Here is a 17,705-nt window from a genome sequence, read left to right on the forward strand (position 1 = left end):
TTCTTATTTCTTCATACACAATAAAGACAGCCATCTTATGACTGGTGGCTGGTAACTCAAACATCTGATATTTAATAGTCAATGTGTGTGCTGGCTTTTGCCATGGTACCTTACTTATGTACCTGGTTATCTTTAACTATGTGCTAATTGCCATTGAAGTTACTTTCCAATGGCATTATAGTCCCCGCAGGCCTAGGATGTAGATGCCCTCCCTAGCAGGTTTTTTTGCAATGACTTCTCATGCCCTTAAGGCACTTAGAAGTACCTCTTAATAAATCAAAGGCTTGAGATTTCATGGACCATCCAGTCTGATGTGAACTGGAATATGAATCTATGGTTACAACCTCTCAAAAAGAGATTTTCTTTCTTTTCTTTTTCTTTCTCCCTACTTTGCTCAGAGCCAAGGATTCATCTATTCAGTCCCTTACAGATGGAAGAACTGGCTCATCCTTTCCCTGAGAGAGTAAGGCTTTGTGGTCCCAGCCTAATGTGTTAGGTCTTTGACTTACCACACCTTCACCTCATGAGTACATCAAACCACAACTCCGTTTAAGTGATCAGATGCTGCTGCTGAGGCAAAATTAGCTTCAAGTTCCCCTCTAAGCTCTTCACACTTTCTCTTAAATATGGTCTGATAATTCTCTTCTGCTTTCTCAGTGCTTTGATGCCTTTATAAAACTTATTTTTAGTTGTTTTCAGTGAAGAAGTGGTCTGCATAGTCTAGCCTGCTATTACTGGCAACCAAAAATCCCTAAAACTTATTTTTTAAATGATAAATAAACATATAAAAGAGTATTTCTAAAATTTAGTTTTAGTTTAAAGAATACTAATACAATGAATACCCAACTTAAGAAAAACTGTAAGATATGTATTCATGAAAAAGCCATGGGAATACTTAATTACTTATAAAACTAGGATCAACTACAAGTTACACTGTTTAATGTAAGAATCACCAAATGCCAAGAGCTAGAGGAGATACTGGATCCTAGCTTTAGTCTTTCAGTTCATAGATCAGCAATCTCGAGTTCAAAAAATCCAGAGTAAGTTCAGCATTCTAATGCAAAATAAGTACATTTACATAGTATAAACAAAAGGGGTTTATTGAGTTTATAGCATTGTCCTTCTTATATCTAAAGTGCCAATAATCACTAGATCCCATCAGTAAGTGATCTTACTCTGATAATCAAATGTTTATATTTCACATTGTCCAAAGCGCAGTCAAGTTCACAGGGCAGAGCTGGAAACTCTTACCCAATCAAAAAGTGTTCTCAATTTAAAAGGTGTTCCTAAATCTTGTTCCTCAACAAATCAATGGCTAAAATTCTACACTGTGTTCCTAGGTTACCTGTGGTTGCAAGGACAATGTGTGGACCACTCCCATAGCTGAGGCAGGCTATTTTTTTGCCACTTAAAGAATCCAGCCTCCGGGGTTCAATGGTGCTCTGGATATCACCTAATCCCAAACAGCCAGAGCAGTTTGTGCCAAGAACAAAAATCTGCGGGGAAAACGAAAGTTAGTTCAAGCAGTTCAATTTCTGATAAAAGGGTAATTACACTTAAACAGCAAACCTAAAGTGAAACTTCTTCATTATATAATAAATAAAAATCTTCTCTATGCTTTTTTTTAACCTCAATTCCTTAGTTTCCCCAAAATCTTCAATTTAACAAGGTCATTGCTGAAAATATAAGTGGCTGAATTTTTACTTTAAAATCACCTCATCATTTACTGTTGTATATAAAACTTCATTGCCAGCGCTGCCGAAGACACAGGCCTGACGAATTGACTGCAGCTCTTCCTCAGAACAAAGGGAGAAGATTGGCCACTTTCCCACATCTAACATCTTCAAAGATGACAAAGTAGCCTGTACTGACTGGAAAGGAAACAAATATATATATTAAGACATTAATTAAAAAAACAAATTTTCTTTGCCCCTTTCACTTCTGCAGAAGAGTAAGCAGGGGTTTAAGGAGGAACAGCTCTATTTTTGAGAGCCTCTCATAGCTGCAGGAACTGCCTTTCTAAGCTCCACAGCTTCGGAACTGCTATCCCAACAACCAGGAGCCAGAGGCCCTGGACGCATCAGATCTCACCTATGAGTTTCCCTCAAGGACACAGGAATCATCCAAGGTTGAACTTCAGGGAACTCAGTGTCTAGCAAGTACTTTAACTGCTGGCAATGTCTTAAATGTAGCTCTGGAAACTAGGGTGGTGGTAAAACCAGGGAAAAGAAAGAGTGGACTGCTATTTCATCTGCTGCCTAAGTCTTAACAAAACAAGTCCTTGGAAAAGAACAATGCCAGGAGTGACATCGAGGAAACACTCCGAAGTTTCAGTTCATGGGTCAGTTCTGACCATCAGTTTAAGCAGTTGGTGGGTTCCTTCAGCCCCCATTCAGGTTTGGGGATTGGGAGGAAGAAAAACCCAGAAAGTATGTGTATTAATTTGCGGCAGCTGCAGTAACAAAATGACACAAACTGAATGGCTTAAACTACAGAACTTTACTTTCTCACAGTTCTGGAGGTTAGAAATTAAAAATCAAGGTATCAGCTAGTTTTGCTCCTTCTGAGGCTGTGAGGGAGGGTCCAGGCCTCTCTGCTTCGCCTATACATGCCCACCCTCCCTGTGCCTTCACGTCTTCTTTCTGTGCATGTCTGTCTCAGTCCAAATTTCTCTTTTTTATAAGAAAACCAGTCATACAGGATCAGGAACCACTCTAATGACCTCATCTTAACTAAATCAATTACATCCAGAATGACCCCATTTCCAAACAAGGTCCTCTTCTGAGATACTGTGGTGTCAATCCACTCAGGCTGCTATAACAAAATACCACAGACTGGGTGGCTTATAAATGACAAAAATCCATTTCTCACAGTCCCAGAGGCTGGGTGCCTCCAAGTCCAAGGTGCCAGCATGATCTGCTCCCACGAGGCCCTCCTGGCTCACTATCAGCGCCTTTCATGTGTCCTCACAAGGCGCCAGGGGCCAGGGGGCCCCCCAGGGGCTCTTTCATAAGGCACCAGTTTCATTCATGAGGGCTCCACCCCTCCCAACCTAACTGCCTCCCAAAGGCCCCACCTCCTAACACTATCACCTTTGGGGGTTAGGATTTCAATATATAAATTTGGAAGGGGGACACAATTAAACCCATAACAGCATACATTTAGATCATGAGCATTCAATGTGGACATTATAAAGCTGTTTTAAAGAAAGCTTTTATTTGCTATACTGGAAACTTTTACTTATGTACTTTTCAACTTCCAAAAATGTTGATGATGACAATAAGATATATAAACAGCTAATATTAAATGGCCTATCAAATGCATATTTGGCCACTTCCCTTAAAAATTACATATTACTGCTTAATTTAAAGAAGCAAAGGATTTCCTAAGTCCTGTCTTTCCCATCAGCTATTAAACCAACCTGACCAGGAATGGGTTCTGATAGGGAGGTGATAGGACTAGCTACTTATTCTGTACAGGCCTGAAAGGATATTTGCTCCTTGCACCTTAGTAGTCAGGTTAGGATATGTCCATACATATAATGAGGAGTTAGCTCACAAGACTGTGGAGGCTCAGAAGCCCCACGATCTGTACCTGCAAGCTGGACACCCCAGGGAGCTGGCTGCACGTTTCAGTCCCCGTTCAAAGGCCTGAGGCCCAGGGGAGACGGTGACATGAATCCCAGGCTGAGGGCAGGAGAAGATGGAATGACATGACCCAGATCCATCGACAAGGCAGGAAAAAGGGGATGAATTCCTCCTTCCTCCGCCTCTTCTTCTGTTCAGGCCCCCAACAGGTTGACAACCACCCACACCAGAGAGGGCAAAACATTTACTGAGTCCACCAATTGAAATGCTATTCTCAACTGGAAACACACTCACACACCCAGAAACAGTGCTTAATCTGGGCACCAGCAGCCCACCCAGGCTGACACATGAAACTATCACGTCATGTGAAGACATACAGTGAGAAAGGCCACCTGCTAATGGACGTGGCAACTGGAATGATGTAGCTACAAGTCCAGGAACCCCATGATCGCCAGGAGCCCCCAGAGGCAGGGAAGGCTTCTCCCCTAGAGCCTTCAGAGAGTGTGGCCCTGCTGACTGCCACCTTGACTGCAGACTTCTAGACTCCAGAACTAAGAGATTACACATCTGTTGTTTTCAGGCATATAGTCTGTGGTCATTTGTTGAGGCAGCCCTAAGAAACTAAACCGAGGATATAAGGAGCTTGTCACTGCTAATAGCATCATCCTGAGCTCGTGGCAGAGCCTCAATCATGGTCAGCTGCCCTGATTCCAAATCCAGCCACTTTTTCTCACCATGCCACTCGAATTGTACGATCCTGTCCAGAAAATGATGTCTTTTATTGCCTTTTTGGGCAGCACCGAAGGCCACTAAAGACAGAATAGAGCTAAAGACAGAATCCCATTATATTAGATTTAGGTTGATAAATGTAAAAAAGAACAATTTTTGGGATGTGGTATCAAATATTTAATTGTCCTTTTTTACATTTGTCAACTTAAATAGGAAAAAAAATTCAAAAGAAAACCTCATAGAAAATAAGATTCCTTCATGATATAAGGAGGTGGGTAATTTATATAGAAGTATAGACTATTTAATGGCGGGAGCCATGCTACTCAAGCTGTGTAGCGAAGCTCAGGCTGGAGGAAGACCCCCCGCAAAGCAGGGGCCTTCGCAGCTGGCTCCCCCTATTACCCACCTTGATTTTGTTATTCTCCATTATACTACTGGCTTTGCTTTTGCTTGCATTTTTGCCAAGGACTAAGCTAACCTTTGATAAGCAGCATGGAAAGAAGGAGAACATAAGTTTCCCAGAAGCTTTTCAGTACAGTGCTCCTGAAGAATGGAACACGCAGGGGCCAGATGGCGATCTTGGCATGGAATACAGAAACCTGCAGGTAGTCAAATATTGACTACCCCATCTCCACCTTAGTGGGAATGCCCCCCTTGTTTGCAATGCTAGTGAAATTAGTGATGAAGTGTTTTATAGGAAAATTAGAGAAATAGAGCTATATGGGAATACTGAATGGAATAACCCTGTCTGACACTTAATCAATTTTCTCATGTTTTCTTCCATCTGCTACTTCTATAGCTTCTCTTCTTCCTTCCTAATTACAGCCCTTTACTAGAATTCATGCCTCATACATGAAAGTACCAAGTACCATAATTCTTCCGAATGGTAAAGATACCTCAAGACAAGTGCTGGGCATAGAAGCCATGGAGCATAAATCTGCAAAGAAGTGAAAAGCTAACCTTTTCGAAGAACATTACTTCTCTCTCACTTACCAGCTTTACATCTCCCTGTATGGCCCCAGAAGATGGCTGGTTAGCCAGAGAGACGGGTAAGATTCCTCAAGGGAGGAACAACCTAAGACAGGCAAGGTTGCAGGGGGCCATCAGGTGAGAAAATGGGGGCCAACAGAGGTGAGGGTTAGAACCTCACCCCCCCAGTTTTGACAGAAATTGTCTACACCCACGGATGTTTTGTTGCCCTTGTCTAACTTGGATTAATACCTAGTCTCTAGGTACATAACTTATCATCTACACTTGCCTTCTTACAGCACTAAATGATGCTTTCTATCTTTATTTTGCATCTACCTATGACAGAATAAATATTATGAGGGGATAAAATGTACCCATTGCATTAGAAATATAGACGATGATACCTGCCTAGCTAACTGTGGCAGTGGGTGACCTGTATTTCACCCTGAACTGATAGACTCCATAGTCACTACTACATGCTGCAAGCTTCTGCAGTCACCTGCCTTACTTAGAAACTGCGTTGCATAGAAACGTGAGACACAATAGAGTACATGTTGCTAGGAAAAGTTTAGGTCAAGGAACAGAAAAAAAAATCACCTAACACTTGACTAACTATGTATAGATTAGAAAGAAACAGAAAGAAAAAAGCTTGCCTATGCTTGTTAATCAAAAGAACAAATAAAAAATAATCATATCCTTGTACAAAATGGTATAAATAAAGCTGTCATCGGCACTTTGTCGAGAGACCATCTCCATCTCACTCTCTGTCGTGTCTCTCAGTGCGCCGACTCCGTCTCATCCTTTTGGGCAACACCCCCTCCCGCGGGAGCTGGCCTCTGGCAGTTTAATATCAGTCTCAAGGAATTGCAGCATCTCTGCTCACAGAAGAAAATACATTTTCCTCTCCAGCATACTCATGAGTTTGTATAGCTATATATACCATATATGTTGCAAACATATGCACATATATATTATATGTATATGTATACCTTGTTTTTGTACACTGTATATAAAAAGAGTGTATGCAGCATAGGAATCACACACACACCAGTGTAGAAGCTGCAGCTCCCCTGTCTGTCAGCAGCCATCTCTGCCAGAAGGCACCCAGTGACCTGTGTCTAACCGTTAAGTATGGAACTGGCTGAGCAACAGCCAAGAGCGGGCAACAGAAAAACCTGTATGGAGAAAAAGTGCTACCAGGCAACGGGAGCTTGGCAATATACAATATGTCATTAAGACTGTATCCCTAGAATTCACAATACAAGTTTGATCCAGGTAAACCCCCCTTTCCTGCACATAACACCACATTAGGTGATAATTATTCCCCAACCAGCTTTCCTTTACTACTTTTTTTTTAAGTTTGATAATTTACACCATCTTTGAAATCTGTGATAATGCCTCATTTTAGGCTAAACCTAAACACCTTGCCATTCCCTTAATTTACAGAAAAGTGAAAAAAACATTTTTTTAAAGTAATCTTGGGCAATAGAATCTAACATGACCTACATAGGAAGTTATCATAATAATTTTTAACAATTGAACTTTATGTTTTACATAGCTTATTATTTTTATATTTTACCCATTTCAACAAAACATCCAGTCCACCTTCCCCATCTTTTACTGGCATCTGTTTGTGAAATGCAAAGTGCTGAAATTTTTATATTAGTTCAAGGAAAACATAATTCAGGAAACTCAGCCCCATAAAATCAGAGACTGAAATACATTTTACTATTCTTTTGAGTGCATGCTACCTGTATAACTGCTTCTCCATCACAGGAAGAATCAAACGGATTGTGATACTTCACTTAACTACAGACAACTATAAGTTGTTATAATTCAATTTAAAGTACAGCACATTTTCAGGTTGGGCATAAATAACAAAAAAATTTCTTTAAAAAAAAACTACCAACACCTCACCTTTTGAGGATTTCCTGGCAGTGTTAACACTTTGTATGTAATAATTTCATTGCTAATTTTGTGAGTCCATTCTTTTATTTCCGTTATTCAAAGGAAAAAATTGGAATTTTTCTAGTAACATTTTATAAGATTCTCAAGTTCTATACTATGTCTTTTGTAAGGTCCTTCTGAACTTTCCTTCAAGGGCTCACAAACACTTCAGGTTAGCACGTGGTAATTCTACAATTCAGCTTCAGAAGCTCTGCCACCTTTGTATACTACGCTGGCCTTGTATAATTATTTACATCTTTTATTGCATTTTGATTGTATTTTATTTAAAAAGAGAAAACAGAAAAATGAAAGTTAATAGTGGCAGTTATTATTAAGATGTTTATAGTGAAGAGCAGATATTGTGTCAATTTAATAAAATTAACACAAGATGGGAGTCAATGTGCATGCTGCAAGGTCTGAAACTTTTAACAGCACATGGACACTAACTGGACTTCAGCTGTTTGACTGCAATGTTCAGATGTGACAGAGAAAAAATAAAGAGTATGATGAATTAAAAACTTGTAATCTAAGATTAGGTATTTAAAAAAATTTTTAAGTCTCTGGAAATGGAGCAAACCTTGTTCAACTCAGACTCTCTGGCAGACAGCATTAACTGTGAAAATGGGGGATGGCCTATAGTCCTCATCCAGCATGAACCCACTGTCTCTGGGAACCCTTTCTCTACTCCTCAGATGACAGCTTAGGTCCCTAGGTCCCTACAGGCCTCTAGCATTTTACACAACCACAGTAATTATCTGTTGGCTTCTGAAGCACTACCATGAGCCCCTCAAAAACAGATACTATCTCATTGATCTTCTTTCTATTGGATGAGCAACAGATGTTTGATGAAGTATTTTCATGCAACAGAAAATGCATGCTCCAAGGGCATGATTTTTTCTAACCTTGCCACTTTCTCCATAGAAAAGGGGAAGTTCTTCTTCCATATGGACTCAGTTCTGTGCAGTCCCTGAAGAAAAAGTATGTGGTAAAATCAGGATCCCATATGTCAAACAAAACCAAGCAGGTTAAAATTACTTTACTTCTGATTAACAGAGAAAATGAACTAAACTCACACATGGTGAAAGGAAGATAAGGGAATTGAGTTTTAGGCATGGGAGTTAAGATCTATAAAACCCAAAAGTTTTAACTGTTCTGTTTTAACTGTTCTGGAGTTACCCTACGGCCTCTTATGGGAACCCTCCTGCTGAGGTCTGGAAAAGTAATTCCAGGGTAAATGCAGATTCTTTAATCTATAAGGAAATAAGTAGCAATTTTTTATATCAGAGTTGACTTCCTATAGATAAGGAAAAATTAATTTTAGACCTTGGTCAAATTTTCCCTGGGATTGGAAAGTTCCAAATCACTATGAAGAGCAAACTTATCAATTCTCAGATCCACTGAAGAGTATATGATTTGCTAAGATGGAAAAAAAAAAAAAGATTGAATGAAAAGGCTGAAAGGATGAACGAATGAACATGGTTTTGTTATCCTGGATTTTAACAAAAATTCTGAAATAACAGCCATCAAATGTAGCAACAGTACTGAACATTCTTGCCTTGATTAACCTTCTCAACAATGATTGCCGTCTAGCACATCTACAGCAGGAGCGGCCCTATCAGAAGATATGCAGTACATCTGGACTGTGGTTCAGTCAGTACACAATTAACTATCTCAACACTCGAAATCAATATAAATAAATATTCTTTCTCCCCACAAAAGCATGTTCATGAAACCGTATTTAATTAAGTTGATATTTCAGATTTATTAGGTTGGATTCTATTTACTCAAATAAAATCCATATTTCTAGTACTAACATCACAACATTTTATCTGATAATATCTATAAGCAGTTAGAACCTTATTATAGATAACAACAATAATCAAATAAGGTCAAGTCTTGACAGTGTTCCTTATCAATGTTATAGGCCCTTGGGGATTCTAACAAAACTTTGTAAAAAGTCTTACAGTATTCAGATAAGGAATAATAAGAATTACAGTATTCAGAATAATTATAATTCAAACTATGGCAATTAATACAAACCATCATTTCTAATGTTTGGAAAAGATAGGCTTGTTTTTAAAAGGATCACTTTCACTTTTCTCACTGATAAATTAATAAAACTTGATCTGGTTGCCAATACAGAAAGGTAATTTCATGTGACAGTTATTCCTGTATGATCTGTTTTCTCTATTAATTTGCAAACTAAGAGAGGAAACCATGACTCACTCATTGCTATAACCACCACAGCAGATGACCCAGAGCAGAACACGGTATATTAATTGAAAGCCTCCTTTGATTACAGCTCTTTGCATATTGGAGACTGCTTGTATTGAGGATTCTTCTCTGGAAATAACCTTTTCCACATCTGCCCCAAGTTTACTGGAATAAAAAATAAAAAGAAAGGAGAGGAAAGAAAAGAAAGGGGAAGAGAAGAGAAAGGAAAAAAGTAGAGGAAAAGAATTCAAAAGCAAAAAACAGAAGTAAGCAAGAGAAGGAGAAGGGGCCAAAGTCTAAACATGATCTCCCTTCACTGTACTGAGACCACCTTTGTTCCGAGTAGAAGGGAAATCTTACTCATATACTGAAATCTTAGAACAGCGATACTGGGCCATTACTTTTTCTTTCCCGTCACCCCATCCCTCTACCATTGTAGGAAACCAATTTCACTGGTTTCTGGTTTATTCTTCCTCTGCTTTTTTCAAAAAAATAAGCAGGTAAATGTATGTGTTTTTATTTCCCAATTCCTGCTTACAAAAAATAGCCTACTTTATATACTCTTCTGCAATTTTTTTTTTTTCACTGAACAGTACATCTTGGGAATCACTCCATATAGTTTTATGAAAATTTTTTTTATCAGCTGCATATCCTGGTTTTTAAGGAGGAAAACAAGGAGCTCTTTTTGGTGTCTTTGATCAATTTTAAGTATAGTAACTCTATAAAAATGAGAATGGTAGAAAATAAGCCATTCTGTTTATTTGACTAATCAGGTTAAGACATAATTGCATGTATGGTATATTGTAATTACCATATTCAAAGAAATAACATTCAGTAAGATTCATAAGATTAACAATTTTAATTTTTTAGCTCAGAATGCCCTTGTAGATTTAAAAATGATTCAAGATTAATTACTAATTAATTGCTATAGTAATGTATATCAACTAACTAATATATAGTATAGTAGATTATATTAATTACTATAGTATAGTAATGTGAAAAAAACACTGAATTCTCTAGCATTGTGGAAATGGTTGGCTTTTTCTTAAACATTATTCCAATGTGACACAAACACAATAGAGATAACCAGCCACCTCAATTTGCATTACTTGAGGAATAAAGTTTATGGAATATATGTGAGTATTAGTTATCTCATCCTGTTATTTACATGATTTCACCAGGCTATTGCTAATACAATTGTTATACTAGTATATCAACACATACTTCTTAAAAATCCAAAATATACATACAGAATACCATAATCTATGAATTCTAAATAGCAACAACAATATAATAACAGTTAAAATAAACAGGTACCCTGTACCAGGTACTAAGTGCCTTACATTATTTCATTTAATCTTTATAATAGCTAAAAGAAACAGTTACAATTATTGTCTCCATTTTATGGAGATGTTTCAGTAACTTGACGGACAGTCACCAACTAGTTGGGGTCATAGCCAGAATCTGAACCCAGGAATGATTCCAAAGCTCTTGCTTTTGGACACCCCCACCCTGTATTGCTGAGATATTTTAAGTTTTCCTGTGTACATTCCAGTTTTATTTTGTACAGACTGGTTGGGAATGTTCCCTCCAAAAACATTGGTACCTGTGTTTTAAATTTCTGGCGCCTTTAATCCTTTTCCTTCTAGATCCTTGCAATGTTGTCTTCGAGGGTCAGGTTAATATTCCTGAAAATACAAATACATAAATTCTCTTAAAGAGAGAAGGAAAAACATATGCCATTTTGCAACTTTAGCAAGTCATTCTCTGAGAAAAATACAGTTTAAAAACTATCTCTGGGCGGAGCCAGGATGGCGGCGTGAGTAGAGCAGTGGAACTCTCCTAACAAAACCACATAGAATTACGAAAATATAATAAAGACAACTCTTCCTAAAATAGAGACCAGAGGACACAGGACAACATCCAGACCACATCCACACCTGCGAGAACCCAGCGCCTAGCGAAGGAGGTAAGATACAAGCACCGGCCCGGCGGGACCCGAGTGCCCCTCCCCCTGGATCCCGGCGGATGGAAAGAAACGGGAGCAGTTTTTTTTTTTTCTTTTTTGGCGAGTGCTTTTTGGAAGCCTTAAAGGGACAGGGACCCCAATACCAGGGAAACAGCGCAGCAAGACAGGTGAGCAGATGCCTGAGACCAGCGCCTGAGGACAAACAAAATCATGCGTTTTTCCTTTTTTTTTTTGGCGACTGCTTTTTGGAAGCCTTAAGGAGACAGGAACCCCAATACTAGGGAAACAAGGCAGCAAGACCGGTGAGCGGGTGCCTGAGACAAGCGCCTGAGGACAAAGAAAATCGCGCATTTTTCCCTTTTTTTTTGCAAAGTGCTTTTTGGAACCCTTAAACGGACAAGGACCCTAATACGAGGGAAACAGGGCAGCAAGACCGGAGAGCGGGAGCCTGAGACTGGCAAGTGAGGACAAACAATATCAAGCATTTCTCCATATTCTTTTTTTTTTTTGGCGAGTGCTTTCTGGAAGAATTAAAGGGACAAGGACCCCACTAATAGGGAAAAAAGGCAGCAAGACCGGTGAGCGGGTGCCAGAGACCGGCACCTGAAGATAAAGAAAATCACGCGTTTTTTCCTTTTTTTTCCTCTTTCGTTGTTGCTGTTGTTGTTTTGGTTTGGAGAGTCCTTTTTGGAAGTCTTAAAGGGGCAGGATAGGACACTTAGCCCAGAGGCAGGGAATCTGGGGATCTCCGGGCACTCTAAACCCCTGGGCAACAGGGAGCACAGAGGCCGATTACGGAGATAAATAGCCGCCCAGCCGCTACCCCTCCAACAGGGCTCCACCATTTCGGAGGAACAGCCCCAGAGAGGCCACGCCCACAGCAACAGTGGAGATAAACTCCATAGCAGCCTGGCAGGAAGCAGAAGCCCTGTCTGTGCAGAGCTGCACAGCACAAGCCACTAGAGGTCGCTATTCTCCCAGGAGAGGAAGGCCACAAACCAACAAGAAGGAAAGCTCTTCCAGCGGTCACTCGTACCAGCTCTGCAAACTATCTCTATCACCATGAAAAGGCAAAACTAGAGGCAGAAAAAGATCAGAGAGACAACACCTAAGAAGGAGACAGACATAACCAGTCCTCCTGAAAAAGAATTCCAAATAAAAATCATGAACATGCTGACAGAGATGCAGAGAAAAATACAAAAGCAATCGGATGAGATGCAGAAAAAAATGCAAGAGCAATGGTATGAAGTCCAGAGGGAGATAACAGATGTCAGGAAGATCACAGAAGTGAAACAATCCCTGGAAGGATTTATGAGCAGAATGGATAAGATGCAAGAGGCCATTGAAGGAACAGAAACCAGAGAACAGGAACGTATAGAAGCTGACATAGAGAGAGATAAAAGAATCTCCAGGAATGAAACAACACTAAGAAAACTATGTGACCAATACAAAAGGAATAATATTCATATTACAGGGATACCAGAAGAAGAAGAAAGAGGAAAAGGGATAGAAATTCTCTTTGAAGAAATAATTGCTGAAAACTTCCCCAAACTGGGGGGAGGAAATAATCGAACAGACTACGGAATTACACAGAACCCCCAACAGAAAGGATCCAAGGAGGACAACACCAAGACACATAATAATTAAAATGGCAAGAATCAAGGACAAGGAAAGAGTTTTAAAGGCAGCTGGAGAGAAAAAGGTCACCTATAAAGGAAAACCCATCAGGTTAACACCAGACTTCTCGACAGAAACCCTACAGGCCAGAAGAGAATGGCATGATATATTTAATGCAATGAAACAGAAGGGCCTTAAACCAAGGATACTGTATCCAGCGTGATTATCATTTATATATGATGGCGGGATTAAACAATTCCCAGAAAAGCAAAAGCTGAGGGAATTTGCTTCCCACAAACAACCTCTATAGAGCATCTTACAGGGACTGCTCTAGATGGGAGCACTACTAAAAAGAGCGCAGAACAAAACATACAACATATGAAGAATAAGAAGGAACAGAAGGAAATAATCTCCAGACAGTGTATATAACAGCTCAATAAGCGAGCTAAGTTAGGCAGTAAGATACTAAAGAAGCTAACCTTGAACCTTTGGTAACCACGAATCTAAAGCCTGCAATGGCAATAAGCACATACCTCTCAATAGTCACACTAAATGTAAATGGACTTAATGCACCAATCAAAAGACACACAGTAATAGAATGCATAAAAAAGCAAGACCCGTCTATATGCTGCTTACAAGAAACTCACCTTAAACCCAAAGACAGTCACAGACTAAAAGTCAAAGGATAGAAAAACATATTTCAGGCAAACAACAGTGAGAAGAAAGCAGGGGTTGCAGTACTAATATCAGACAAAATAGACATCAAAACAAAGAAAGTAACAAGAGATAAAGAACAACACTACACAATGATAAAGGGCTCAGTCCAACAAGAGGATATAACCATTCAAAATATATATGCACCCAAGACACGAGCACCAGCATTTGTGGAACAAATACTAATAGAACTAAAGAGGGAAATAGACTGCAATGCATTCATCTTAGAAGAATTCAACACACCACTCACCCCAAAGGATGGATCCACTCGGCAGAAAATAAGTAAGGACACACAGGCATTGAACAACACACTAGAACAGATGGACCTAACAGACATCCATAGAACTCTACATCCAAAACCAACAGGATATACACTCTTCTCAAGAGCACATGGAATATTCTAAAGAATAGACCACATACTACCTCACAAAAAGAGCTTCAGTGAATACCAAAATATTTAAATTCTACCAACCAATTTTTCAGACCACAAAGATATAAAACTAGAAATAAATTCTACAAAGAAAACAAAAAGGTGAACAAACACATGGAGGCTTACAAACATGCTCCTAAATAATCAATGGATCCATGAACAAATCAAAATAGGGATCAAGGAATATATAGAAACAAATGACAAAAACAATACAAACCCCCAACTTATGTGCGATGCAGCGAAAGCAGTCTTAAGAGGAAAGTATATAGCAATCCAGGCACACTTGAAGAAGGAAGAACAATCCCAAATGAATAGTCTAACATCACAATTATCGAAACTGGAAAAAGAAGAACAAATAAGGCCTAAAGTCAGCAGAAGGAGGGACATGATAAAGATCAGAGAAGAAATAAACAAAATTGAGAAGGATAAAACAATAGCAAAAATCAGCGAAACCAAGAACTGGTACTTTGAGAAAATAAACAAAATACATAAGCCTCTAGCCAAACTTATTAAGAGAAAAAGAGAATAAACACAAATCAACAGAATCAGAAATGGAAAGGAAAAATCACAACAGACCCCACAGAAATAAAAAGAATTATTAAAGACTACTATGAAAACCTATATGCCAACAAGCTGGAAAACCTAGAAGAAATAGACAACTTCCTAGAAAAATACAACCTCCCAAGACTGACCAAGGAAGAAAAACAAAATTTAAACAAACCAATTACGAGCAAACAAATTGAAACGGTAATCAAAACACTACCCAAGAACAAAACCCCAGGGCCGGACGGATTTACCTCAGAATTTGATCAGACACACAGAGAAGACATAATACCCATTCTCCTTAAAGTTTTCCAAAAAATAGAAGAGGAGGGAATACTCCCAAGCTCATTCTATGAACCCAACATCACCCTAATACCAAAACAAGGCAAAGACACCACTAAAAAAGAAAATTACAGACCAATATCCCTGATGAATGTACATGCAAAAATACTCAATAAAATATTAGCAAAGAGAATTCAACAGCATATCAAAAGGCTCATACACCATAACCGAGTGGGATTCATCCAAGGGATACAAGGATGGTACAACATTCGAAAATCCACCAACATCATCCACCACATCAACAAAAAGAAAGACAAAAACAACATGATCATCTCCATAGATACTGAAAAAGCATTTGACAAAATTCAACATCCATTCATGATAAAAACTCTCAGCAAAATGGGAATAGAGGGCAAGCTCAACATAATAAAGGCCATATATGATAAACCCACAGCCAGCATTATACTAAACAGCGAGAAGCTGAAAGCATTTCCTCTGAGATCGGAAACCAGACAGGGATGCCCACTCTCCCCACTGTTATTTAACATAGTACTGGAGGTCCAAGCCATTGCAATCAGACAAAACAAAGAAATACAAGGAATCCAGATTGGTAAAGAAGAAGTTAAACTGTCACTATTTGCAGATGATATGATACTGTACATAAAAAACCCTAAAGACTCCACTCCAAAACTACTAGAACTGATATCAGAATACAGCAAAGTTGCAGGATACAAAATTAACACACAGAAATCTGCAGCTTTCCTATACACTAACAATGAACCAATAGAAAGAGAAATCAGGAAAACAATTCCATTCACAATTGCATCTAAAAGAATAAAATACCTAGGAATAAAACCTTACCAAAGAAGTGAAAGACTTATACTCTGAAAACTACAAGTCACTCTTAAGAGAAATTAAAGGGGACATTAACAAACGGAAACTCATCCCATGCTCATGGCTAGGAAGAATTAATATCGTCAAAATGGCCATCCTGCCTAGAGCAATATACAGATTTGATGCAATCCCTATCAAATTACCAGTAACATTCTTCAATGAATTGGAACAAATAATTCAAAAATTCATATGGAAAAACCAAAGATCCCAAATAGCCAAAGCAATCCTGAGAAAGAAGAATAAGGTAGGGGGGATCTCACTCCCCAACTTCAAGCTCTACTACAAAGCCATAGTAATCAAGACAAGGTACTGGCACAAGAACACAGCCACAGACCAGTGGAACAGATTAGAGACTCCAGACATTAACCCAAACATATATGGTCAATTAATATTTGATAAAGGAGCCATGGACATACAATGGCAAAATGACAGTCTCTTCAACAGATGGTGCTAGCAAAACTGGACAGCTACATGTAGGAGAATGAAACTGGACCTTTGTTTAACCCCATATACAAAGGTGAACTCAAACTGGATCAAAGACCTGAATATAAGTCATGAAACCATTAAACTCTTGGAAAAAAACATAGGCAATAACCTCTTAGATATAAACATGAGTGACCTCTTCTTGAACATATCTCCCCGGGCAAGGAAAACAACAGCAAAAATGAACAAGTGGAACTACATTAAGCTGAAAAGCTTCTGTACAGTGAAAGACACCATAAATAGAAGAAAAAGGAATCCTACACTATGGGAGAATATATTTGAAAATGACAGATCCGATAAAGGCTTGATGTCCAGAATATATAGAGCTCACATGCCTCAACAAACATAAAACAAATAACCCAATTAAAAAATGGGCAGAGGAACTGAACAGACAGTTCTCCAAAAAAGAAATACAGATGGCCAAGAGACACATGAAAAGATGCTCCACATCGCTAATTATCAGAGAAATGCAAATTAAAACTACAATGAGGTATCACCTCACACCAGTAAGGATAGCTGCCATCCAAAAGACAAACAACAACAAATGTTGGCGAGGCTGTGGAGAAAGGGGAACCCTCCTACACTGCTGGTGGGAATGTAAATTAGTTCAACCATTCTGGAAAGCAGTATGGAGGTTCATCAAAATGCTCAAAACAGACCTACCATTTGACCCAGGAATTCCACTCCTAGGAATTTACCCTAAGAATGCAGCAATCAAGTTTGAGAAAGACAGATGCACCCCTATGTTTATCGCAGCACTATTTACAATAGCCAAGAATTGGAAGCAACCTAAATGTCCATCGGTAGATGAGTGGATAAAGAAGATGTGGTACATATACACAATGGAATACTACTCAGCCATAAGAAGAGGAAAAATCCTACCATTTGCAGCAACATGAATGGAGCTGGAGAGTATTATGCTCAGTGAAATAAGCCAAGCGGAGAAAGAGAAATACCAAATGATTTCACTCATCTGAGGAGTATAGGAACAAAGGAAAAACTGAAGGAACAAAACAGCAGCGGAATTACAGAACCCAAAAATGGACTAACAGGTACCAAAGGGAAAGGAACTGGGGAGGATGGGTGGGCAAGGGGGGATAAGGGGAGGGAAGAAGAAGGGGGTATTAAGATTAGCATGCATGGGGGGAGGGAGAAAGGGGAGGGAGGGCTCTACAACACAGAGAGGACAAGTAGTGATTCTACATTTTGCTACGCTGATGGACAGCAACCGTAAGGTGGTTTTTAGGGGGGACCTGATATAGGGGAGAGCATAGTAAACATAGTATTCTTCATGTAAATGTAGATTAAAGATTAAAAAAAAAGAAAG

The 17,705-nt window shown here is 39.1% G+C and overlaps 1 protein-coding gene across 10 annotated transcripts in view; it reads right to left on the bottom strand.

Moving 5' to 3' along the window:
* The window catches only part of RCBTB2 (RCC1 and BTB domain containing protein 2), a 112,767-nt gene that overhangs the window by 47,648 nt on the left and 47,414 nt on the right, over positions 1-17,705 (bottom strand). For 5 of the 10 annotated variants that reach the window (XM_036996529.2, XM_036996530.2, XM_073212654.1 and 2 more), the window contains 4 exons: positions 11,053-11,134; positions 8,135-8,199; positions 1,716-1,871; positions 1,346-1,496 (listed from right to left, as the gene is read on the bottom strand). In XM_036996529.2, coding sequence (XP_036852424.1) covers positions 1,346-1,496; positions 1,716-1,871; positions 8,135-8,176 — 349 coding nt within the window. In that variant the 5' untranslated portion in view covers positions 8,177-8,199; positions 11,053-11,134. Of the gene's footprint in view, positions 1-1,345; positions 1,497-1,715; positions 1,872-8,134; positions 8,200-9,458; positions 9,612-11,052; positions 11,135-17,705 lie in introns of those variants that run through there. The other 5 variants (XM_073212655.1, XM_017670577.3, XM_073212656.1 and 2 more) reach the window with 3 other exon arrangements.

The sequence above is a fragment of the Manis javanica genome, chromosome 9 (genome assembly GCF_040802235.1).
Source record: "Manis javanica isolate MJ-LG chromosome 9, MJ_LKY, whole genome shotgun sequence".
Classification (NCBI taxonomy): Eukaryota; Metazoa; Chordata; class Mammalia; order Pholidota; family Manidae; genus Manis; species Manis javanica.